The sequence below is a fragment of the Monodelphis domestica genome, chromosome 4 (genome assembly GCF_027887165.1).
Source record: "Monodelphis domestica isolate mMonDom1 chromosome 4, mMonDom1.pri, whole genome shotgun sequence".
NCBI classification, from domain to species: domain Eukaryota; kingdom Metazoa; phylum Chordata; class Mammalia; order Didelphimorphia; family Didelphidae; genus Monodelphis; species Monodelphis domestica.
Genome location: NC_077230.1, coordinates 414,752,748 through 414,778,962, shown reverse-complemented (window position 1 = coordinate 414,778,962; position 26,215 = coordinate 414,752,748). Strand labels below are relative to the sequence as shown.

General features: G+C 46.2%; 2 protein-coding genes across 2 annotated transcripts in view; one reads left to right on the top strand and one right to left on the bottom strand.

Moving 5' to 3' along the window:
- Positions 1-1,240: 1,240 nt before the first annotated feature.
- LOC103095850 (uncharacterized) lies at positions 1,241-12,166 on the bottom strand. The gene is made up of 5 exons (XM_007481085.3): positions 11,910-12,166; positions 8,200-8,336; positions 6,196-7,096; positions 4,872-5,045; positions 1,241-2,495 (listed from the first exon to the last, which is right to left on the bottom strand). Exons 1-5 carry the CDS (start codon positions 11,981-11,983, stop codon positions 2,330-2,332), a joined length of 1,452 nt encoding a protein of 483 aa, XP_007481147.1. The 5' UTR covers positions 11,984-12,166; the 3' UTR covers positions 1,241-2,329.
- A 147-nt stretch (positions 12,167-12,313) lies between these two features.
- LOC100011951 (ATPase family AAA domain containing 3A) overlaps positions 12,314-26,215 on the top strand; it is a 67,379-nt gene continuing 53,477 nt past the window's right edge. The window contains exons 1-5 of the mRNA XM_056796033.1: positions 12,314-12,662; positions 20,147-20,223; positions 20,869-20,970; positions 23,525-23,584; positions 25,988-26,057. Of these exons, the coding sequence (XP_056652011.1) occupies positions 12,455-12,662; positions 20,147-20,223; positions 20,869-20,970; positions 23,525-23,584; positions 25,988-26,057 (517 nt within the window). The 5' untranslated portion in view covers positions 12,314-12,454. The remainder of the gene's footprint in view (positions 12,663-20,146; positions 20,224-20,868; positions 20,971-23,524; positions 23,585-25,987; positions 26,058-26,215) is intronic.

The following is a 26,215-nucleotide window of genomic DNA, read 5'->3' as shown; positions in this document are numbered from 1 at the left end:
CCCCACCCAGGAAGCCCCACCTAGCCTAGAGGGAGGCAAAGCAGAGCTGTCCCGAGCCAGCTTCTTCCTCTTTGGTAAGTGGGTCACAGGCCCGGAGAGCATGAAGCAATGTGCAATCAGGAGGGTTTGGCCCTCTGCAGAACCTTCCAGGGGCAGCAGGGAACTGGGAGGGAGCCTTGAAGATAAGCCCTGCCCGGCCCCACACTGGGCCCCGAGGACCTCTCTGACCACCTCTGGCACAGTGAACTCTGAGCTCAGCCTCTCATCTATAAAGCAAGCCATGGACTATGGGCTGAATGCTTGCTTATCGGGCGCTTTGAGGTCTGCGAAGGGCTTGAAATAGGGCATCTCATTCTAGACCGCTCCTCAGTGGAGCATGAAGACTTTCTGGCTCTAAATATAATCTAATGGATGGCTCAGGAGGACCAGCTACCACCCAAGGGCAGCCCAAGCGGCCATGGAAGGGATGTACGCATATATAATAAACATAACAAAACATAATTAATAATATAATAAATAAATATCAATATATAGTGTTTGTGTCTATAGACACAAACACAAAATGCATATTATTTATAAAGTATTATATATAAATAAAATATAAAATATAAAAAATTATAAAATACCTATATAGTTATAAATGATATATAATGGGTATGTTGATTGTTAACATTTCAGTGTGAACATTTACCCCATGCAAACACAAACCAGGGCATGATTTGTTTTCACTGTCTAGATTTAAGACAATGTTGGAGAAAATGTTAATAACGGGGGCAGCGGGGTGGCTCAATGGAGAGCACCAAGCCTGGAAATGAGAGGTCCTGGGTTCAAATCTAGCCTCAGACACTTCCCAGCTGGGTGACCCTGGGCAAGTCACCTAACCCCCATTGCCTAGCCCTGACCGCTCTTCTGCCTTGGAGCCAATCCACAGTAGTGATTCTAAGACGGAAGGTGAGGGTTTAAAGAAAAATTAAACACTCTTTTACCGATGGGTTATGTGGTTTGCCTTTTACCCTTTGGCTCCAGCTACCTCTCCAGCCACTGGGACATGCTAGATGTCTCTCCTTTCTTTGTAAATCCACCAGCAGCCCATAGACGGCTGGGCCAGAGCCTGGGGCTGCAGCGCCACCTCCTGGCCACAGCAGCCACTCAGGTTGGTCCATTTGGTGCCACTGTTATGGGGGAAAGCTGGTCCTGGGGAAGGGGGAGCTTGGAAGCAATGACCACACGGAAGCTCCTCGAGAAAAGCAATTGGTGTATTTGTGATGCCTCATAAAAGCCAGGAACACTGCTGGGGACTCTGATCATCAGCCCCAACAGAATCTAGAACCTGCCCTTACCCCGGCGGCCCAGCTTTTGGTCCAATCCAACGCTTAAGTAACAAACAATAATTCAGGTGCCGACGTGTTAGGGGAGCAAATCAGGTGGCGGGGACAGCCTGCCTGCGTCCGACTCCTTCCCCCATTAGACACGATGCACACACTTTTATGAGCCCCAAAGCACCAGGAAATGCGGTCAGAACCTTTTGTCTGATTGAGTTTATTTGGCCGACTCCAACACCAGCAACACCCGTCCTTGTGCTCTGAAGATTCACGGCCTTCTTCCTCCTCTTTGCTTGTTGAATCTTTATTTTGTTTTTAAACTTCACCTTCCACCTTAGACTCAGTACTGTGTATGGGCTCCAAGGCAGAAGAGTGGTGAGGGCTGGGCAATGGGGGTCAAGTGACTTGCCCAGGGTCACACAGCTGGGAAGTGTCCAAGGTTGGATTTGAACCCAGGACCTCCTGTCTCCAGACCCGGCTCTCCGTCCACTGAGTCACCTCGCTGTTCCTTTTACTCATTCTTTAAAACCTGCTTTCTCCAGGGAGACTTCCCGGATCTGGAGCTCCGGCCCCTGGCTGGCAAGAACCCCCTTCCTGGGACTCCACACAGCACTCGTGGCTCTCTGGAGCACTCACCTTGTCCTAGTGTACGTTACAGTTCTGTTTATCTTCTCCCTCTGCAGAGGCGGTGAGCTCCCCAAAGCCCTGGACGCAGCAGCCCTTGCTAAGTGTTTGTTTTACTGAACTGAATGAGAGCCGGGGCTGTCTTGGCTACGCTTGGCGGCTCCCTTGGCAGCTGGCGTGCGAGCGAGCGCGCCAGAGAATGAATGAGCGTCGGTCTGGGCGGCCGAAGCCAGCCCTGCTGGGCTGGGTGAGAGCGAGCCCAGCGGTCCTCCCGCGTCAGGTCTCTCTTCCCAGGTGAGACCTTCCGTGAGCCGAGCTGGCCCTTGAAGGCGGCCCCTTTGGGGTCTGGGGCCCCCATTAGCTTCCTTCACCTTCGGGTCTCATTACTCATCATTCTGCCCCGTAGGCCGGCGGCGCTTGTCCAAGTCCTTGGCCTCCGAAGCCAGTGCCCGCCTGGAGTTACGAAGGGACCGTGAGTCCTGGCTGTTCTTCAACGACTCATTCTGTTTGTGGGCTTCATAGTGGAACTGGGAGCTTTTCATCTCATACCTGAAATACATGCAGAAAGAGCTGTGCTGGCCAGCCCAGGGGACCCCGAGCAGGAGCACAGGAGCGCCCCCCCCAACCCTTCTTAGAATCCATACTGTGTATTGGTTCCAAGGCAGAAGAGCAGTCACACAGCCAGGAAGGGTCTTGAAGCGAGATCTAAACCCAGGACCTCCCGTTTCCCAGTCTGGCTCTCCATCCACGGAGCCACTCAAACGCCTCCCCCTTAGACCGTCTTTAAAAAGTGCATACTGAGGGCAGCTAGGTAGCACAGTGGATAGAGTGCCAAGTCTGGAGTTGGGCCGAGCTGGCCCGAGTTCAAATCTAGCTTCAGATACTTTCTTGATGTGTAGCCGTGGGCAAGTCATTTCACCCTCACTGCCTCGGCCTGGCTGCTCTCTTAGAACTGACACTAAGACAGGAGGTAAGAGTTTTTGTTTGTTTAAACACCACCTGAACACTCCAAGGGGAGACGGAAGCGGAATCTTCTAGTTCTGGTCAAGTCCCTGGCTCTTTTAAATGATCTCACGCATAAAAAGGGGAATGACAGAGGGAGTCTAGCAAAATGAGTTTACCCAGCCTCCCCCAGGAGGCAGAAGCCCACAGTTGGCTGCATGGCAGGTATTACACTCTTACTCTCTTGGTCCAGGGCCAAGGGGGCCTCCTAATGAGAAGATGATGGCAAGCGCTTGGAATGCGCCCGCGCCCCTTCTCCGGGGCGCTCCTGGGCATCCGTCTGGCGAAGAGGCTGGGCACAAGGCTCCAGCGTCCCTGCCCGAGGCCAGCTCGCAGCTGGAAGCAGGCCTGCACACGGCTTGCAGACAGGGCGAGCCCTCGGAAGGCAAGTATTCACTGCAGCTATTAGTGTGGGATTATGCGTCCCCGGGTTGTCATGGGGCATCCGGCAGGCTGGCTACGCCCCTGGGCCTCCACCGGCACGTAAGTCAGGAGGGGGCCGGCCACGTGGGAGGTCCCCCACCGCAGGCCCGGCACGGCTCTGCTATTTTATTGGGGGCGTCCTCTTTGGGGAAGGAGCTGTTTCTGTAGAAACACAGTAACAAACCCCGCCAAATTCTCCCAGAACAAACGGCCTAGTGTCTGACTGGGGGCTAAGGCAGCTGGGAGAGACTAGAACAGGCCGGGTCTGAAATAGCGACCTACTTGGAACACGGACGTTCCCCGAGGAGGCTTCGCTCATGGAGCTTGGCGCCTCACGTGCGGCTCCCGGGCCAGCTGTCCCTCCATGTTTAGGGGCTGGGTCCTTTCTGACCCTCTGCCTGTTAGGCAGGCTGGCCGAGCAGCGCCCCGTGACTGGGGATAAAGGAACACGTTCAGAGGGGAGACCAGGGGAAGCCCAAGCCACAGATGGCCGACCTGGAGGCCGACTGGAGGTCGGGGGAGGAGACGGGAGCACCAAAGGGCCTGCCCCCAGAATGCCAAGAGGTGGCAGCCCAATGTAGGTGACCTGGGGAGGCGAATGAGAAATGTCTATCAAGAAATCTCAGAACAAAGCTGACGTGGGGGGCAACATGGCTGCCACAAGCGTGACTCTTAGGCAGGCCAGGGAGCTGGTCGGGGTCCCTCATTCTTGAGCAGAGGCAGAAAGCTGGTCCCCCCCCCCCCCCCGGGCCTGTATGGGCTGGGAGTCTTCATATCGAGAACGGGGTCTTTTAAAAAATATGATTGAACATTTGGAGAATGCATTGTTTATGGAGCTTTGGCCTTCGCCACCCCGGGGCCTTTGATGATGCTGAGGTGGCCGGCCCAGAGCTAGCCTCCTGAGCTTTGTTAGGCTAGCTCACAGAGAGCAGGCACAGTCTGTCTGTCCCCAAGCCGAGACGTCAAGGTTCTCCTGCCTGAAAAATCCTTCTGGAGCTGGAAGATCTCCTGGAGATCTCTGAAGACCCTCAGGTCCTGCCATACCAGGATGAGGCTTCAGAAGAGGCCTTCAGCCGGAATCCCTCACCTCTCCGGAAAAAGTTAAGATGCAACCCACTAATTCCCCAGGGTGGTCTTGCTCGATGGCCAGTCCCATACCATCCTCTCCCAGGGACCTCTCTTCCCCTCCCCATTCAAGAAATAAAGTTGGATTTTCCTGGAAAAAAAAGCTGTGGGTGAAAAATGCTCCACAATAAAGGCCCTTTCCATTCTACTAACAGACAAAGGCGAGGTCGAGCAGAATCTTTAAGGGGAGGAGAGTTGGAGAGCTATGCAATGTTAGCCACATAACAGACCATCCTGATGCATGGCATGGGAGATGCCACTGGCCTGGGTGGCACCTCCCGGGGAGCTTGGCCTCTCAAGAGGCAGGAGCATCCCTTCCTTTCCAGGGCATCAGTGGCCAAGACAGTAGATCCCAAAGGAGGTCTCAGCACCTACCACTTGGACTTGGGGCCTCGGGTCCGTTCTAATTCTTGCTGCCTCTTCAGCTCCAACACCCATTCTTCCTCTGCCCGCAGGCACTGCAAACGGAATCTTGTCTGGGCTTTCTGGATGGGGGCCACAGTTCCCAGGGACAGAGGCACATTCCCTTCTTCAAGGGTCTGGAAGAACCTGCAATGCACAGACTAGGGCGTCTGAGCTATCGTGGTACCCCTTTTAAACGAAACCCTCAATCTGGTTCTGGACCCCAGCTTCCCTTGCCCTTTTTGACTTTATTAGCCAAGATATCACCTGGCAAACAAATAGCATATTGGCGACTGACCTTAGTCATTGGTACCCACCTGACATGTACCATCCCATAGGACCCGGGCTACAATATGTAGGTAACCAATCATAGGTGCTGAATTGTTAAAACAAACATTAAATTTTGTGCTTTTTTAAACCCTTAATTCTATACAGTATACTGGTTCCAAGACAGAAGAGTAAGTAAGGGTAAGGCAATAGGGGTTCAAGTGACTTGCCCAGGGTCACATAGCCAGGAAGCATCTGAGGTTAGATTTGAACCCAGGACCTTCTGTCTCCAGGCCTGGCTTTCTATCCACTGAGGCACCTAACTGCCCCCATCCTTTCAAAAAGAATTACCCTTTTTTCTTCTTGACACAGTACATTTCTTATAAACTCTCAAACAACCACAAACCACCTTTTCCCATACAAAGTCCATTCCTTAAACATGAATTTACAGACTGTTAATGCATCTCTTAGCTCAGAGGTGACCGTCTCATCCCGGGCTGCTAAGAGGAGCTCATCAGTAATGTTGTTGAAGTCTCCTAGAGGAGCGGTTCCAGGTTGTTTCTTTGAAAGGACGGAAGCACAGAAGAGGGCACAGAAGGGATGGCTCCTCTCCCCTGGACCCCAAAGGTTCCATGTCATGGAGCAAAAACTTGGTGAAATTCTGCTCTGAGAATGACTCTTTCTCTGGGAAATGTGACTATAACCCCAGACTGAGTCTTTAGTCCACTCTACATTTATGGGGAAAATCCTACCAACCTGACAGGAAGGGCTATGGGAAGTACCCAGTGGACAGGACACTGGACCTGGGAAACCAGAAGGCCTGGGTTGGATTCTGCCTCAGATTCTTACTGTATGACCTTGGGCAAGTCATTTCCTCTGAGCCTTAGTTTTCTCATCTTACAGATGGGCAATGATTCTAGGATTTACTCCCAGAGGCAGCTATATTTCTCCAAGGAGATATTACCTGAGAAAAGGACTGCAAACCCCAAAGGAACTACTCTTACTGTTAGTGTGAGCAGGGCCTCTTTACCTTTCGTTCATCTCCTGAGCCAAGGGAGAGGAGATTCCAGGCACAGGCAGGCAGTAAGGGCTCCAGGAGTGGTCCAGGACATCTTCTTCCTTGGTTTTGAGGGGCAGGCAGCCCTGGCGGGCAGCCCAGGGCCATGGTTTATAAATTCGAGACCGTGCTGGTCTGGTCAGAGAAGTTTTCTTCCTCCTTCCCCCAGGTGGGATGAACTGGGGTGGGGGCTGTGCACAAGCTTTGCCATTGGTAGAGTTGGGTCTCCACATGGGCCTGGGGGACTGAGAACGAGATCGGACCCATCGCATCCTTTTGGAAGCAGGAGAGAAAGAATGGGACCGTGTAAGAGAAAGAGACCTGCCTCTGGGTACTCCAGGAGAGGCACCTCTCCTCTGGGGAGAACAGAACCTCACCGGAATCTTGGGTGGCAGCAGGGACTTCACACCGATCACATGAGGTGCTCCTAGTTTAGGGGGGTTAGACTGTGCAGGAGATCCATCCATCACCAAGGCCACAGATGGTAGGCAGCTACGAGTCAAAATCCCCCTTTCCAGAAGGCTTGCCGTGTAGTCGCCTGGAGACAGGGACCTCGATGGAAGGCCTAAAGTCCTCAGACGTGAGTAGTTTCCCAATGGGCTGGCCAAGCTTTGTGGACTCAGAAACCATTCCCAATCTATGGGTGCCTTTGGCAGGGCTTCTTTCTCCCCTAGAGGAGATGGGGTACTTTGACCTTCAGGCCACTGAGACTGGCCAGGGCTCCAGAGGTCGGTGGCATCTGAACTGGTAGCATCTTCTGTGTCAGAAGCAGAATTCCACCTGGAGGCCAAGCTGCCCTCTTGGACCTTCAACTTCTGTAAACTTTCTTCTAAGTCATCAATCCTGGGATCATCCTCCCGAGAAGACAATCTAGCTGCATTTTGGGAAGGGAAAGACCTGATATAAGATAGGATTCTGTGTCACTCAATGCTCAGATTTCTTACTGTTGCAGGATGTCGTGTCCTCCCTTTTGTCTCTGCTCCCCCAAATCCCAACTTCCCTAGTCACTATGATTGGCCCAGTACCAGAGCAAGACTCCTGGAGCACTTTCCAGGAAATCCCTGCAGTTCATCAGTGGAGATATGAGAGACAAACAGGACCTTAGGCCACTTATGGAATCTGGTCCTGCACTTGTCTCATAGAAGGTAGTAAAAAGGACAGGACTTTATTAGGTATCAAGGGGAAGTCTTGGCACCCCAGGTTAGCTGTGGTTTAGGTTGAGAATGCTTTTAAAGCAAAAACCTCAGCACCTTATCCTGTAATAAAAAACTATGATGATATGGAATTGAGATGCTTTAAAGGAAATGATCATTTGAAAAAACTGAACCAAGTTATTATATGCTTTAAATTTAAAAAAAAAAAGTCTGTCTGGTAAACAGCAGCTGACTTGGTCTCTTGCCCTGAGGCTCTGGGGCAGTTCATTTATGTTCCTATGGGAAGCTCCTGCTCTAGAGCTCAGATCTGTGAGCTGTGTGCTGTGAGCAAGAGAGTAAAAGCCATCCAACTTAGCCCCTCAGACATCTGACAGTCCCTCAGCCTTCTCTATCTCATCCCCTCTCCCATGACTCACCCTCCCCCCAACCAGGTGCCAATTTTTTCTCTCCCTCCACCTCTATCTTCTTCCTCTCTTCTTTTTCTCCCTCCCTCCCTTTTCTTTCTCCCTTCCCTTACCCTCATTTTCTCCTTCTTCCTCTCTTTCTTTCCCTCTCTCCCTCCTCTCTCATCCCCTCCCTCTATCTTTTCTCTCTCTTCCTCTTTATATTTTTCACTGTACCTCTTTGGGGACCTCTCCTTTGCACCACTGGTGTCATCCTCCCTAGTGTTATCATTATGTTTTTACCCTCCCCTGATTACTATAAGCCCCCTGAGAGCTACTGAAGGCAGCCCTGGGAAGCCCTCCCTAAATATTCCATTTTAGAAATGATGGTTTGGCTCCTTCCGTGTGACCTGGTGATGCCTGGACTCACTCATCCTTACCCATTTCTTCTTCTTGATTCCATGAAGTATCTTCCAGATTGTTCGAAGAGGCCCGATTGCTGACTAATACATGAGAATTATGATGCTGGCCATGGGCAGTTTTCTGAGTATTACTGAGAAATTCACTTCGTTTCTCTCTTCATAAAAACACAACACACACGGAAGTGATTACCTTAGAACGTCAAGCATTTCCTCCCTTTTGTTCTTTCTCTGGGCATTTCTCTTCTGGGTCCCTCTTTTATGTTCAGACTTGAAATCACCCCCAATCAAATTTCTGTTCTGTTCTAACTGAGTGGAGAGCATTCTAGGAGTTTAAGAGGACAATCAGGAAGAGACAGTAGATTAACTAAGAAAGTTCTATTGGGGCCTTATTAGGGCCATGGGGATGGTCTCATTGGTAGCCTGCTGGGAAAACCCTCAGTTGTGTAAGCCCCAGGAATTCTTTGCTTCTGGGCCTATTCTCATTTCTCTTTCTTCTGGTTCACTTGCTTCTCCCAGCTGATAGCCCTTCTGCACCTCCTCCGGGGAGAACACATTCCTATAAGGTTTTTTTTTTTTAAGTTTATTTATTTAATTAGTTTAGAATATTTTTCCATGGTTACATAAATCATGTTCTTTCCCTCCTCTCTTCCCACCCCCTCCTGTAGCCAATGAGCAATTTCACAGAGTTTTACATGTGCCACTGATCAAGACCTATATCCATATTATTGATATTTGTACTAGGGTGATCGCTTAGAGTCTACATCCCCAATCAGAACCTCATTGACCCATGTGATCAAGCAGTTGTTTTTTTCCTATAAGGTTTCTTAAGGATTCTTGGGAACTTTAGCTGGCTTCATCATTCACCTTCTACCACCTGATTCTCTATATTGGTATACTCCCAATAGACCTCTCATTCTCCCACCCTCTGCAAAGGTGTGCGGAAAAAAAGGGGTGCAAAGCAAAGACACAGGTAGGAGATAATATTGGTTTTTTATGGGCATCTTAAAAGAAAGCCCAAGCTCTGTGCCTGTCTCCTTTAATCTTCTTTCCTCGCAAAAGAATGTTTTCCAGGCAGTTTTCCCAAGGAATGATGAGAAATCCTACTCTTAGAGTCAAAAGGACAGCTCTTTCTCCCAGACCAAAAAGGTCTCAAACTAAATTTATAATCCCTCAACCCCCTCCTCTCAGCTACAGGAAACAGGGTGATTCTGAGAGAAAAAGGAATGAAACCACTTTTGCTTATTTTTCTGGAGGAGAGGGGAAAGGGTTAGAATGTCTGCCTGAGGCCTTGGGACATTTTACCTGTCAATGAGTTCCTTGGAGTTGGGGGTATTGTGGGAGGAACATGCCCAAGAATGGGAGACTTGAACTCTGTTCAATCCAGAAGTAAGAAGCGAATTTTATTTGAAGAAGAGGTTTAAGTGGTGAAATAATAGCCTGATAACTAGTGGAATAGCCTGATGCTAATAGAGTAGTCTTGGGGTTGGTAGAATAACTTCTCTAGAGTAGATGGAATAACAGCTCTCTTGGTGTGAAGTGGCAGCCTCAGAGCTGTTGGAGAAGCAGCTTTCGGGGTGATGGAGAAGCTCTTGAGGCTGATGGAGTAGCAGCTCCAGATGTGGAGTCATAACAGGAGGTGTAGATCAGTTTGCATACATACTGGGGGTCTGGGAGCTGGTTGTCTCCTATTCCAGAGACAGCTCCACCTTTTCTCATTATAGCCTGAAACCATGGGAAATGGGCATGGTCAAATTCAGATGGAGGTGTGGTTTTGGATTTGACATATCATGGGTGATCTTGGGGACATCAGGAAGGGAATTAGGAGCATGAACAGGTTTGGGGGATTTTTCTGGAATGCCAGAGCCCATAGTGCGCATGTCTAATGTTTTCCCCATTGTCTACCTGCCATCATTTATCAACGTGGGAGAGGTCACACTACCCCTCTGGAATGGAAACATGGGGGGTGAGGGTGGGGATGAAGTACAGTAGATGACCATTATAAATAATTAATAATGTCTAACAGTTTAGAACTAGAGTAAATATAGAATAATATGAGTAATTAATAATGTAGAACAGGCACAAATCTGATGCACAGTATAGAACATAACAGATCTAGTACAGGTGATTGATGATACAGAATGGGATCAACAATACAGATTCTGTAATTCATATTTTACTAATGCTGAAACCACAGAACTTGTGGTTTATGTTTAACTAGTGCTAACTGGTGAGAAATACAAGATCTCAGAGTATGAGGGTCCTGTTTCTATTATTGCCCCTCACTTCCCACTGCCCATCTCCATTAGTGGGAGATTGCTCAAAGCCACACCCCCACCTAGAGTTAGAATTAGGGAACCAACTTCAAGAATGACTGTCACACTCTTCCCCACAATAGCTGTTCCAAACAAGTTCTCTTTACCCCTTTCTCCTTTTTCTCTTAAGAGGACTGCAATTCTAGCTTCTTTTCTCTCCTATCCCTACACCTCAAAACTGTAGAGTATTCACCGTTTTACTGATAAAAGGTCATCTTTTTTAACAAAGCCAATCCCCATGTTGTTGTTGTTCAATTGTGTCCAACTCTTTGTGACCCCCTTTGGGGTTTCCTGGCAAAGCTACTGGAGTGGGTTGACATTTCCTTCGCCAGCTCATTTCACAAATGAAGAAACTGAAGCAAAGCAGGCTAAGCGAGTGGTTCAGGGTCACAGAGCTAATGAGAATCTAAGATTTAAATTCTGATCTTCCTGATGTTGGACTCCGCATTCTAATTACTGAGCCACCTAGATGCCCTCCAACCCTTCTGTTTGTGCCTTTGATCCTATCACCTCCAGTCTTTTCTTGGAGCTTGTACCTTTGATCATAGCCAGCCTCTTGTTAATCTTCAATTTCTCTACAGCCTCCTTCTCTACTCTCTACAAATAAGTTTAGGTCTCACTTATCTTTTAAAAAGCCCTTCACTTGTATCCAGCACCCTCTCAAGCTATGCTCCTTTCTCTTCTCTTTCATAGGTCTAGCTTTCCTGATTCCAATTTCTCTCTTCCCATTTTCTTCTCAACCCTTGGCAATCTGGCATCTGATTAGACCATTCCACTATCTTATATATATATATATATATGTATAGTATATATATATATATATATATATACACACTTAAATATAGTATATATATGTAGTATATATATACTATACTATACTTAAATATAGTATATATATATGTAGTATATATATATACTATACTATACTTAAATATAGTATATATATATATATACTTAAATACTTCTCCCCATTTGAGGGAAGGCAGAGGGAATTTGAGCCTTTCTTTGTATCTTCCTTAGCACCAGAGTGTCTGATATATGGGAGACACTAAATACTCATTGTTTTCCCCAGTAGAATATGAGCCCCTTGAGGGCAGGGAATATTTTGGTTTTGTCTTTGCATCCCCAGAAACTAGCACAGTGAGGGTACATTGTAGGCACTTAATAAATACTTGTCTTTAATGAATGAATGAATGCAGGCTCAGTTCTGGGTCCACTTCCTACGGGGGTTCTTCCCTGGTTGCTAGTGCTCTAGATCCTGATTCTCTGGGTGACTTTGGGTATCCCAATTCCACTGCCTGGGCCTCAGTTTCCCCTTCGGGGCAAAGAAGAAAGAGGGGTGGATGGAACTCAGTGATCTCTAAGCACTCCCCTAGCTCGGGGCGGTCTCCAGTTCCTTTTGCCGCTCGCACTCACCGGAGCGGGGCCCGGTGCCCGCGCAGCACAAAGGTCAGGGACTCTCGGGGAACCTGCTTCTTTGCCGCCTTCATGGTGGGAACTTTGCCCAGCGTCCCCTAGCAACGAGGCATAGCGTTCCGTTGCTAGAAGGAAGTGATGACATGCGCATCGGTCTTTTTTCCGGCAGTCGTGTCCTTGAGTGTCCCATCTCGGCCTCCGTTGCTGAGGACTACGACGATCCCACTTGGTCCCGCCCTAATCACCTTTCCCCTGGAGTCGCTAGCAGCCAATGGGCTGCTGTACACCCTAGCCTCGCGTCCGGCAGGGGAGGTGGGGCAGTACGTTGGGGAGGAATCATAGTCCCAGCAGCCAATCCGAAGGCGAAACAGCCTTCACGTAACATCCGTCATACCCGTTCTTTCTAGGGCCCGACCGCCTGTGGGCGGGCTCTTTTTCCTGAGCTTGCGCCCGGGGCGCCGCGTGAAGGCTCGCGCCGCGTGTGTAGGCTCTTCAGTTCGGCAGGCGCGAGTCGGGGACTTGGGAGGGAAGGGGTGCGCCCTGTCATGTCGTGGCTCTTCGGAGTCAATAAGGGCCCTAAGGGCGAGAGCCCGGGGTCCATGCTGCCCCTGCCACCCACGCCCGGAGGGGACGGTGGAGGGGACCGGACGGGCGGTGGTGGGGACCGACACGCGCCCAAGGACAAATGGAGCAACTTCGACCCCACGGGCCTGGAGCGCGCGGCCAAGGCGGCGCGCGAACTCGAGCATTCGCGTGAGTGGGTCAGCCCGGGGGCATGCCTCCTATTCCCGGCCTCACGGTCCTGGAAACGCGAGCCCCACCCCCTCTCCTTGTGTTTCTCGGGGAAACTGAGCCTAGGGAGGTTGGAACCTTCCCTTGTCTGGGGTCTCTCCATAGGTGGATCTGGAAGCCGCCTTGTCCCCTCCATGGGTCCTTGCCACTCCACTACATATGGGCACTGGCTACCCCTTTGGGAGCGTTCCACGAATATTAGGAGCAAGAGTTGTGGCTTTAGAGTGGAGTCTTGTTCCATCTTGCCTTTTGATCCCCGTGACCTTGGGCCGGTCACTTTTTCCCTCCCTTCTTCAATTGCCTCATCTCTGCCAAGGCAGATTTGGGTGATACAACCCACTTGATCCTGGAATCGATGGGAGGTGCCTGCTGGGGTAAGGGGGATAGAAAAGAGAGGAAGGAAATATTGCCCCCTTGAAGCCACCTCCCAGATTGAGCCACCGTCTGCAAATATCAAATAAGTACCTACTGTGTGCCCAGGCACTGTGCAAAGCTGTTGGAGATACAAAGAGAGGCAAAAAAAAGTCCACACAGCCCTGGGTTCAAGAAGTTCAAAACTATAAACAAGCTAGATACTAAAAAGTCAGTCAGAATAAACTGGAGGGAATCCATAGGTGGAAGGTGCTAGAGTTAAGGTGGGGTTGGGAAAGCCTTCTTGAAGCAGGTAGAGTTTAGGTTATGCCTTGAAAGAAACCAGAAGAGAGAAGAAGGGAGAGAGTTCCGGGTATGGGGGATGACCAGAAAAATGCCGGATGTTGGGAGATAAAGGGTTTTGTATGAGAAACAAGAAAGCCAGTATCACTGGATCAAGTATGTGGTAGAGAGGGGACTGTGCAAGACATGAGAAGCCTGGATAGTTAGATAGATACAAAGGGACTTTAAAAGCCAAACCAGATATAATTGAGTCAGAGATTGAATGGGGGTGAAGATATGATCAGACCTGGACTTTTGGAAGATTAATTTGACATGAGTGGAGGATGTCCTATAGTGGAAAGATATCCAAGGCAGGCAGATCCACCAGCAGCAGTTATTGCAATAGTCTAGAAATAAGATAAGGATCAGCACCAGGGTGGTAGCAGTACCAGAGGAGAGAAGGGGGCATATTTGAGAGATATCATGAAGGCAAAATCAACAGGACTTGACAAGGGATGGGGGGGGGGGGAGAATAAATGTAGTCAGGGGGTTGTAAGACTGGGAGGATGCTAGTACCCTTGACAGTAATAAGAAAGTTAAGACAGGGCTTGTAGGGGAAAGGAAAGAGAGTGAGTTCAGTGGTGGACATGTCCAGTGAAAGAAGTCTGTGGGCCATCCATTTCAAGATGTCCTATAAGTAATTGGAGGCATGAGTTTGGAAGTCAGGACTGGCAAATATATCTGAGAATCATTTGCATATAAAGGAAAATGAGTAGTACAATTCTCAGTTTATGTAAGTTGATGTTCCACAGACCTTTACATAAAGTGATTTTTACATAATATGAATATAGAAAAGAAAGGAGGAAGATGGGAGAGGGGCCCTTGTGCCTGTGGAGGAGAGGCCTAGCACAGATTAAGAATATATGGGGACTGGGGCAGAAAAGTGAGAGCTAGAAGAGGAATATATCAACTGGGGTCAGCCACATGGGGTCCTGGCCAGAACCTAGAGAAAAAAACCATTGGGGACAAACCCATGAAGTCTAGACACCAGATACGAGAGATGTATGGATGATAGACTATACTAGGAAGGTTGGCAAAACTCATCTCCTAAGGATTCAAGCTAAGTGTCCTGGTAGCAGTCTCCCTGTTAGCCATTCTTCTGCTTTTACTTAGAGATGGTTTTTTAGGGTTTTTTTGTTTTTAAAGGATTTTTTTGGTGAGGTTGGAGTCAATGGAGCACCCAGCCAGTGGGCTGGAATGGAGAGCGGGTAGTATTGTACATGGATGTTTTTTGAAATCGGACTTTCTTTCAGAACTCTACATACATAAAGTTGAATTTGCTTAATGTGAATCTACGTAAAGCAAGAACTCTGTATAGAGGGAGAAGAGAAGAGGAAGCAGGCCAGAGTGTTGGGGGGTACCCACTGTGGAGAGTTGTCATTTTCTGTCATTTCCTCTCCCTAGGTTTCAGTTTTCTTCTGGTGGTCTTTAAGGGTGCTTTTGCCATTGACCCAGCCAAGGAGTATTTTGAATTTCCTGCTTTGCTCTACGATCCCTTTGAACTTAACTTCTGGAGACATATGGAAGGAATCGTCCCTGGGCAGGATTGGTTGAGAAAGGCCACTTTGGAGGTGGAGGCCATCTCCACCTACCTACTAGGCAGAACTGCTGAATGACATTGAATCAGGAAAGAACCTTGTTTCTCATTTCACACATGGGAAAACTAAATGTTCTAGGTTGCGCAGCCACTGTTGGTGCTGGAACTTAAATCCAGGTCTTCTGACCCCTTCCACTAAATCATACTTTTTCCCAGAACTCTAACCCCCCTAGATTTTGGTGATGAAATCTAGATGTTCCAGTGACCTAAAACAGGAATAGCTTTTCTGGCTATAGGGTGTTGTGAGTTTGAGTACAGGCAGGAAATCCTTGTCCACTCTTAACTGTTTTCAAGTGACCCAGGTAATCCTGGGAAGAGGGTGCCCTAGCAACAGATTAATTTGTTCCTTACAGCTTACTTCCCTGAACTATTTAATAATCTGTTTATAATAGTATTTATTAGATTTTTAGTTCCTTTAGAACAGAGAGCTTTTCTTTTTGACAATAGCCAATGTGGGACCTTAGACTCAATTAACACTTCAGTGGGCCATGCTAAGATGACCAGTTATCTTTTCCCACCACACCGTATCACATCATGGTCCATGAGCAACCTTGACTATGAGACAAGGAAGGATAGATAATGTGATAGGCTTAGATGATGTTATTGAATCACTGACCTCTGCTCCTCCTGTCTCTTTTTAATTTGTCTTCCCATCCCTTAAAATGTATGTCTGCTGTTGAGTCCTGTCCTCTCTCTTCCTTTTACTGCTTTTGGGTATGTTACAATTGGGGATTTCTTTTGTGTATGAGTTGGATTGGGAGGTCACTGAGGTCCCTTTCAGTTTTCAAATTCTGTGACCATTTAGTGGCTTTATTCATTCCTGCTTTTCATCTATCACTTTTTTAAAGATGACTCTCCAGTCTGTCTTCCTGTTAAGAGTAAGTCTTACTCTTAACTTGCCTGTCTCAGTTCCCCCAGCTTTAAAATTCTAGCTCCTGACTCATTAAATTGTTATGAGGAACAACTGAGAGAATATCTATATAGAACTTAGCATTGTGTCTGGCACATAATAGGCACTTAATACTTATTGCCTTCTTTATCTCTCCCATATGCTAGACTAGTATTCGCAATTGCCTGCTAGACTTTATTACCCATAGGATCATGGAGTTATGGATTTACACCTTGGAAGGGACCTTAAAAGGTCTCTTAGTCTAATCCTTCATTTTACAAATGAGGGAACTGAGGTCCTGAGACCTATTATTTCCCCAAAGACACGTATCCTCAATAGTGCTGGGATCAGAATCCATACTTTGAGATTCCAGTGTTCTTTATCCCACAGGATGTTGCCCTCACTGTCATTTCTAATTCACCCAACTCCCAAGACTATAAACTCTTCGTCTGCCCCCGTTTCCTTCTCAGATCCCTCTTTCTGCTGCCACCATTCTTTCAGTCTAAATTGAATGTCACTTTTGTCTCCTCTTCCTCTAGACATTGGAAAAGCCCTGTTGATTCTTCTCCCTCTGAAAAGCTTCTGTCATTCCCTTGCATTTCCACTGCCACACACTCTTGGTTAGAATATTACCTTTGTCTCCTACAAGATCTCCATTCTTTCCTGTCCATTCCACATACCATAGCCAGATCAATCTTCCTGACTAATTAGGTTCTGTCACTCACTAGTCATGATGAAGCATCTACTATTTGCCAGTCACTATGCAAGATACTAGGTGTACAGAGTCAGAAAATGAAGTAATCCTGATTCTCAAGGAGTTTACATTCTATGGGAGAGACTGTGTGTATAGGTAGGTATTTCGAGAGGAGGGGACTAACAGTGGGGAGGGGGGGTTAGATTGCTTCCTCAAAAATCTTTCCATTGTTCCCCACTGCTTACACGATAAATTCTAATCTCAGCCTGGCATTCAAGGCCCTTCACTTTACATCCTACTTTGCTTTACCAGCTCTCTTTTATACCTTTTACCCAACTCTCATTTGTGGTTCCAAGAAGGTGAGTTAGGGGGTGATTAGCCTAAGCATGTTCTCCAACGGGTAGATAAGAACAATTTGTTCCAATGGGCCATAAACAAAGTAATCTACTGCCTCCACAGTTTATTACCAGTTCTCCTGACTTTTGTCTTGTCCTTGGATCACTCTGGAAGAGTGAGGCTAAAGAGTTTGTACAGTTCTGCCTCACTTAAATCTTATTTCATGAACAAGCAAAGACATCTCCCTGTGATGTTATTTTTCCTCTATGAAAAGGACACCACCACCACCTACCTTAAGCCTAGAGCCTCAAACTCAAAGAGAAATGATCCCTGTGGGAAGCATATTGACTTAGAAAACCAATTAACAAGAGTAGCTGGGTGCCTCAGTGAATAGAGCCCCAGGCCTGGAGAAAGGAAGGCTTTGATTAAAATATGGCCTCAGATACTTCCTAGCTGTATGACTTCAGACAAGTCACTTAATCCCCATTGCCTGGCCTTTATTCTTTTGCCTTGGAATTTTAAGATAGAAGGTAAGGACTTAGAAAAGAAAACCAATTAATATCATTTCCATTACATTGTATTTTTGTTTACTTTGTTAAATATTTCCCAGATACATTTTTTAAAGCCCTTACCTTCCATCATAGAATCAATACTAAGTACTGGTTCCATGGAATAAGAGTGGAAAGGGCTAGGCAATGGGTGTTGTCACTTGTTAGGGTCACACAGCTAGGAGATCTGAGTGAGATCAGATTTGAACCCTGGACTTTCCCCATCTCTAGGCCTGATTCTCAATCCACTGAGCCACCTAGCTGTTACCCAAGTACATTTTAATCTGGCTCTCTGCAGCACTCTGGGGTTTTTTGGCTGTGAATTTGACACCTCTCCCTTACGCTATAACTAAAGCTAATCTAATGTCTTACCCTTTTTCCTTTCTCACCCTGTATTTTTGGTCCTATCACTCCCTTTACTTAGTCCCCCAAATTGACCCCTTCATTCAAGACCAAGCTCAGAAACATCCTGAGGAGCTTCTCACAGATCCTTCAGCTGTAAGTGAGCACTACCTACCCTGTACCTTTATAACTGTCCATTTTTCTCCTTTTTTCACTTGTCACATTTGATGGAGATAGAATTCACATGATATCCCACCCTCCTTAACTGAAGAAAGCTATTGACAATTGACTTTTTTCCCCACTTGTGGCCATGTCTTTCTTTGCATCGTTTCCCCCAAGTCCCCCAGAACTCTAGTTATCAATTCGTGAGTTTTTCTGGCTAGAGGTAGACATAAACCTGTGGCCATGACCAGAGGTCTTGCCTCTGATCTTTGGAGGGATAAACCCATGACCTTGGCCTTGTTTGCTAGCATTCTGCTCTAAACCTCTGAGCCAGTCACGAACTGATTTTTCAAGCCTGTGTAGAGCTACATTCCATTTCTTGCATGCCTCCTCCCACTTTTTCCTTCCAGTCTTTGAATTTTGTTCTCTGGCCTGGTTAGTTTTTTGTTTTAAACTCTTATGTTTCATCTTAAAATCAATACTGTGTATTGGTTGTAAGGCAGAAGAGCAGTAAGGGCTAGGCAATGGGGGTTAAGTGACTTGGCCAGGGTCACACAGCTAGGAAGTGTCTGAGACTGCTATAAAGGGCTGGGTTTTCTCATCTCTTCCATGCTTTGTATTTTGGTGTTTGTTGTACTGAAGAACATTTTACTGCTTTACAGTTCCACTAGTGTCACAATTGCCAGCCTGATTTCCTATTATTCTGTATTTGGGCCAACAGAAATGGTGTGAGGTCCTCTTGGATGAGGAATAGACCTTCCACCTATGATCAGTGTCCATTAATGTGTAATTCTTGTGCTCCTTCTTGAACAAGGCTTGGTTTAGTTGACAAGGTCAATCTCTGGAATCTTTCTGACTTTAGATTCAGAGACTCGTTGGAGTGGGATTTATTATCCTGGACAGCCTTTCTCCAATTCCCTGTCTTGCTAGAGTGTTTTTATCCCGAGTGCTGTTTCTAAGGGATTTCTAATGAGATAATGTTTATAAAGCATTTGGTGAACATCAAAGCCTTATATAAATGTCAGTTGTGATGATGAAGCGCTTATCTCTTCTTTGGGGGACTAGTTGCCCATAATTTCTGGTTAAATAATCATGCTTTGTGCAGGGGATAAAAACTTAGTCTTGAGAATTTTAAACTTAATGTTTTATATTATGAGTTTTGAAATCCACTTAAAAAAACTATATTTGGTTCTACTTTAATTCCTTGAGGACGGGCACTTTTTTGGTGTTGTGTACCCAGCTCCTAGCACAGAATGTGGTGCATAACTCTACATTTCAGCCAAACTGGTCACTTTGCTCTTCTTTGCACACACACACACACACACACACACACACACACACACACACACACACACACACACACAGACAACCTCCACTTGTGCCTTGACATTGACAGTCCCCAACATCTTTAGCTCATGCCCTCTTCTTCACCTCATAAAGTCCTTGGTTGCCTTCAGGACGCAGGTCAAGCTATACCTCCTACTTGAAACCTTTCTTGAACCCCAACTGCTTCTGCCCTCCCTTCTAAAACTTCTTTGAACTGATTTTGTATTCAGTGTGTAATTGTGTGCAGAATGTTAGCTCCTTCAATGCTGTTCCATTTTTGTTTTAGTATCCTCAGTGATTGCATATAGTATGTGCTTAGTAAAAATGATTACTGATTGGTTGTTAGACATTTCTTATGTAACATTATATATAGAATATTCTATATATTACCAATGTACTTAAATTATAAGTGCAAGATACTTATTTTCATGATGGGAACCACAATTCAGTGGATGTTTATTAACTGCTTAGGAGTTCTGGGAGATACAAAATAAATTTGCACGGGAATTGCCTATTTCTCTGGGGAGAAGACTTAAATAGAGGTAGTGGCTGAATTAGACCTTGGAAAATGAATAAAATTTAGGATGAGCAGCAAGAAGTAGTCAAGGGCTGCCAGTAGGAGGAAGAATCAATACAAACAAAGATCTTTAGAGAGAAGTAAACATGGCATGAGAGGAGGGGAGGGAAATGGAAGGGAACAGGCAGTAAAACAGGAACAGGAAACAAGACTGCCACATCACCTGGACCCCACTCCTTGGGCCTAGGAAGAAAGTGAGATGGCGAACTCTTACAATGTGTGTGATGGCATTCTTAACTGACAGAAGTCCTCTTTCAGCATTGCTCCCCATTTGCCCCTAGGCCATGCCAAGGAAGCGCTCAGTCTTGCACAGATGCAGGAACAGACCTTGCAGCAGGAACAGCAGTTAAAGGTTAAAGTAAGTTGTCAGACTTCTTGTTGAACATTTCACAATTCTGATTTCCAAGGCTACTGGTTGCATTTTATCCCATGGTTAAAGGAGAAAAGAAAGATTTAAATGATAAAAATTGGCAAATGTTGGTGTCTTTAAGTTTTCAGAAACTGAAGCTTCCTGTAGGATGACTTGACTTGAGATGTAACAGGATTGTCCAGGCATGGGTAGATACACACAGTCATAAGGCTGAAGCTTTGAGTACTAACTCAAGCAGCCTCTGAGAATATCAGTAATTCAGCCCAATGTAGTCCCTGATGTTCATCTGATAATATTTAAGTTCCCCAAACATTAAAATACAGTGTTCACAACAAGAGATTAATGACCCAGAAATATTAGTTTGCTTTTTTTGTAATGTGTTCCAAGATTTTTTCCAGGATCTATTTTTCCTTCTCTGTCTTATATTCTGTGTGTGTGTCTGAATGAAGGGTGGGCTTATTTGGGAGAGGAACAATGTTCTCAGTGGAGGCAGGTCCACTCACTGGGGTCAGCTTTTGTCAGATAGAGCTGGACCCAGAGTGATAGGTACTAATACAACATTGAGGAATCAGGACCCTGCCGTGGCTTTCGGACTGATCACTCCCTGGCTGTGGGTTGTCCTTCTTCTCAAAGGAATATGAAGTCGCTTTGGAGCAGCTGAGGAATGAGCAGATTCGGTCACAAGGAGAAGAGAGAAGGAAGACACTAAATGAAGAAACAAGGCAGCACCAGGCGGTAAGGACCCTTGGCCTCATCAGCCTGAACTTCCCTCATTTGGAGGAACCGCTTTGTGTTGGGTGTTGGCAGAAGAAGTATGATGACTGTGAAGGACCTTTTTTGAAAAGAATACTCATTCCAGGTCTCGGATTCATTTAGTTTCATGGTTTATCTTGAAATGGGAGAGGTTTGATTTTGATATCACAAAGGATGGGGGGGGGGGGCTTTCTAAAGGGTTCCACTTCCATAATCAAAAACATTAAAGTAGCTTTATCAGATTATAAACTACTCAGTCATTCCATCTCCCCTTGAGCCTCACTGGTCCTAACCTCTTCTTAGTTCTCACATTCCTTCATCTGACCCTTAGTACATTCCTGTTCTAACTAGACATTCTTCCCTTCCCAATCCCCACCCTACAGTTAGTTGGATAACTCTATACTTTCAAATTCTGTGCCTCTTGTGCAGTCAAGATCTAAACTTTGGCACCTTCTATCTTTTCCTTTTCTTCTTCTCTCCTTCCTCCTCCCAAATGGAGCTAGGAAAACTATGACACAGACTCACAATAGTGTTCTCTGATCTCTCCAGAATCTTCCTTGCAGCAAGGCAGGCCTTTCATTGAGGCTCTGGCCCATTCCCACCGTGGCGATTTCTTACAGGCTTCCACAGTATCTTCACAGAGTTCTTGGCCTGACACTATGTAGAGACCATTCAGCAAGCACTCCTCTTCTTCACGTTTGATGGTCCTTTCACATCATCCCTTGTTCTGTACTCTCCTTCAGTCTTCCTCCTACCAAAGCCAACCCCCCATCCTCAAACCGGAGACCCTTGCATGCTCTCAAGCTCTTGGTGTCTTTCTTTTCATAGCCAGTCTCCTAAAGAAAAGCTCTCTATGCTCCCTTTCTCTTCCTGTCCTCCCTCTTGAGAGAGACAGAGAGACAGACAGAGACAGACGTGAGACTAACCGCTGCCAGTGAGGACTTAGCCAAGAGTGTTAATGACATTTTCCTAGCACCCCTTCTTGACTTCTCTGCTGCATTCGACCCTGGTGAGCATCATTTCCAGGACACTTTCTCCCATTCCTCTCTTGGGTCCCTTCCTACCTGAAGGTAGTGTGGCTCTCTTCTCCCTACGCTTTCTCATTAGGTGGCCTCATCAGCACCCAAGAGTTTAATGATCTCAATGCAGACAATTGCCCGTCTTTCTGTACCAGCTCCAGTCTCTCTCCTGGTGTTGGATGCCAGCACACAGTAGGTGTGCATCAGTGTTTCTTATTCAGTTGGAAATCTCCCTGCCTCTGCTCTCTGCCACTCTGGTCCCTCTTACTCAGGATCACAGATCTGACCATGTCACAGGCCCTCCTCAAACTCTAGTTGCCTCTAAGATAAACTATAAACTCTTTTCTTTGCTTTTAAAGCTCTTCACACACTGACCTCTTGGACTCTTCCCTCCTCATTGCATGTTACTCTCTCCTCTGCTGCCCATTCAGACTGGCTGGGCCACTCCTCCCAGTCACCTCCATTGCCTGGCTCTGGATTGTGTGAAGGAAATTATTGACAGGACTTTGATCATGAAGATAGAACCGAAACCCTTGTGCCCCCTGTAGTCAGCAGGAAAAGCGAACAGTTGAGGCAGCAGGGAAGCCCGATGTCTCCTGGGTGGCCCAGACAAAGGCAGAAGGCTAACAGTTGGCTCATGAGGTGTGATATGTGAGAGTCAGTGGTTGGAGAGAAAGTTTGATAAACTGAGGCCAGACCAGATTTGGGTCTCTCAATTTCCAGGTCAGTGCTGACTGAGGGCCCACATGGCTGCTGCAGAACAGCAAGCTAAATGGAGAAGCTAGATTAGGGTAAATTTTCCCTAAAAGTAATTACCTCCACTCTCTGGCTTTCAGCCTTCTCTTCTCCTTTCTGGTTAATAAAGATTATGACTCTACTGCCAGACTCACATTTTAATCATAACAGACCTCTCTTTGAACAGATTTTGCCAGACTAGAAGTACTACCTTTCTCCCTTCTTCCCTTGTTTCCTTCAAAGTGAGCATGAAGCCCTTCTGATTGCCCCAGCCTATGGTGTGCCCCCCTTTCCCCTAAAAAAGCTCAGAGCAACAAGTTTATGTTTACTTTTGTATGTTTCTATTTGTATAGTTCTCCCCTGAGAGAATGTAAACTCTTTGAGGCCAGGCACGGTTCCTTTTTGTCTTTGTATTCCAGCACCTCCTTGCCTGGCATATACTAGGTATTTAATAAATGTCTATTAATTGATTATTGTAGCTCTTTTTTGAATTTATTTTTATTTCATCATTAAAGTCAATGCATCAAAGCACCTGTGATTTCATTTTATGGGTTTGGGAATTCCTTCTCCAGAAGTAGATCCCAACCCATTTATCATTCAAAGCCTTTGAGACTAAGTAATGATAAGAGCAGTTGAGTGGTTGCAGAAATATTCCCCCTAAGAGGTATATGCAGTTGTGATTACATTTCTGATAAATTTGGGTCCAAATCCCGAGGCCTCCTCATTCTCAGGGCCTTTCTCTGTCAGGGCCTTGTTCTCATCTCCACTTTTTCTTTTTACAGAGAGCTCAGTATCAGGACAAGTTGGCTCGACAGCGCTATGATGACCAGCTTAGACAACAGGTAAAGCAAAGTCAAAAAAGTTTATCCGTCTCTCCTGATCCCTGCCCGCCCTTATTGTCCCTCTTCAGTGCCTGAGAGATGTCTGTTGTTTCTGAACCTTAGAGTAGGAAATCAGGATTTCTTTTCTGCTCAACTAGGTAAACATTTACAAATGTTTTGAGTTATTATTGATATTTTCTCTTTCTTATGTCACCATAAAATCCCATGTATCCTTCTCCTCTTCTTCTCTAAGAACTATCCCATATGATAGTATTTTTTTAGGAAGGAGGGGGGATCAGCACAATGGATCAATACATTGAGAACATCCAAAAAGGTGCAGTGTGTAGCACCTGTGGACCTCCCATCTCCACAAAGGGGGGTGGGGGAGAGTGTCAAAGATCTTCAGTTGAGTCCTGGTTGATTATTATAATTTTGTTAAAATTCCCTTTTGACTTTTTGGTGCATTGTCATTCTTTGCATTGACATTGTGTAGTTACTGTATATTGCTTTCCTGACTCTGCTTTCTTCATTCTGCATCTTTTCTATGTTTTTCTGTGTTCATCATACTTGTCTTTTCTTATAGCACAGTCATATTCCATTACATTTAAACACAAATTCAAAGCATTGGCTTTGTTTCCAATTTATAGCTATTTAAAAAGTGCTGCTACAAATGTTTTGGAATATAGGGGCATGAGAATTAGGATTTCTGTTTGTGATGCGCTTTGCTGATGGGATCTATTAGATTCCAAAGCGTTTTTTGAAGTGATCCTATGCTCATAGTCACCCTCTGTTCCCTGGAATCTGCTGTAGCTTAGTAATCATCCAGATTCTCTGTCTTGGACCAGCTCTGTGGGTCAGCCCTGTCTCTGAAGGAGAACCTCCAGAGGTTGGAAATCCTAGACAGTCAGAATCAGTTGCTTGTGAGACAATGTTGAACCTGGCTTTGAAAACTGACTTGGGTTCAAGATTCATTGGGAGGGGGCATCTGGGTAGCTCAGTGGATTGAAAACCAGACCTAGAGATGGGAGGTCCTGAGTTCAGATCTGGCCCCAGACACTTCCCAGCTGTGTAACCCTGAGTAAGTTACTTAACCCCCATTGCCTAGCCCTTACCACTCTTCTGCCTTGGAACCAATACTTATATTTATCCTAAAATGGAAAGTAAGGATTTATTTTTTTTTAAAGATTAATTGGGAGGAAGTGATAACCCAGACCATGCCTAAATAGAATAAAATGCTGATCACCAAAGAAAGAGTTAGAAGTGTTTAATTAGTAGCAGTGTTACAGCTTTGCTTCAGAGGATCCTGGACTCTCCTGGCCAGTCAGGGTTTGGGGTGAACATCTTGATGCTGTCTGGAGCATTGCCAGAAAACTTGTAGAAGAAGCATCACCCTTCCCTTGGTGGCAGGTGGCTCTATGTGCTTAACCTCCAAACTCATAAGCTCACCTGTTTTCTAGTTTTCCTCATTCTTCATGGGACCTCTGAAAAGTAACTATTTTGTCATCATGATTCATTTTTAATTTTAAATAGAACAATTCAAGAAATTGAATGTTTAGAAAAGTAACATCAGTTCTGAAATTATTCCCTTTTGGGAAAAGACCTTCATGATAGTTTGTGCATGTGTGTGAACTCACTGTGAGCTTCCTTCTCCATTCCAAACTTGATTCTGCCATCAGTTATTGGGGGAAGAGGGGAGGGCAAGGGTCATGAATTTTGTGTGTGCATGTGCTGTGGGATACAGAATGAAGACACAAGCCTTGCTTTAGGCTCCACGTGCTGTTCTCAAATGCTTTTATCCTTTACTGCAGCCCTCCCAATAGCACTTGCCAAACGAGGGATGGCCAAGGAACCTGACAGTTAATGTTCTGATACTAAAGTAGATTTAGTTTGTGAATCCCTGCTTTTGTTTCCATTGGCTTGCTAAATGCAGATAGAAGAAAGCTCTGGAGCCAGCTGGCCCTTTACAGTGTAACCAGAGAAAGCGTTTGACCTTAAGATGGGACTTGCATCCCCACCTTCCTGGAAAGCAGAAAGGTCCCTGGGAATCTAGTTGGGAGCTTCTTGACTGCAAAAGCTTCTGAGCTATTAGACACCAGCAACACAAGGGGTGAGACCAGTGTCCCCTGCCCTGCTGCCAGAGCATTTGTGACACAGCTCTGCCTGTCTTTAATTTTATTTTTCACCTTATAGGAGATGATCTGATTCCTTCATCTCCTGATAAAGATTTAAAATCCATGTGGAATTAAGAAAGCCTGCTCCTTTGTAGTCAGTAGTCAGACTGCCAGGCTCCCTCTTCTGACATGGATAGTCCTATGTCCAAGGACCCTCTCTGTGCAGCCTCCCATTGGCCACAGCCTACTTTCCACAGAATGCTCACTTTGAGAAATTCACTTTCTCTTCTGCCTTGTGTGTGCTTTTCCTCAGCAACTTCTAAATGAAGAAAACTTAAGGAAGCAGGAGGAGTCTGTGCAGAAGCAGGAGGCGATCAGGAGAGGTAAGGTCTGCCCTTGAGTCAGGGGCAATCAAAATGAGGTGCTGGTCAGAAGCTGGGCTTATGACTGGGAGCCATAGCATAGGCCCAGGAGGAATCTTTGAAGAAAGCCTGGATTCGGGAGCAACTGAGTGTTCCTGTAGATGGAGCACCAGGCCTGG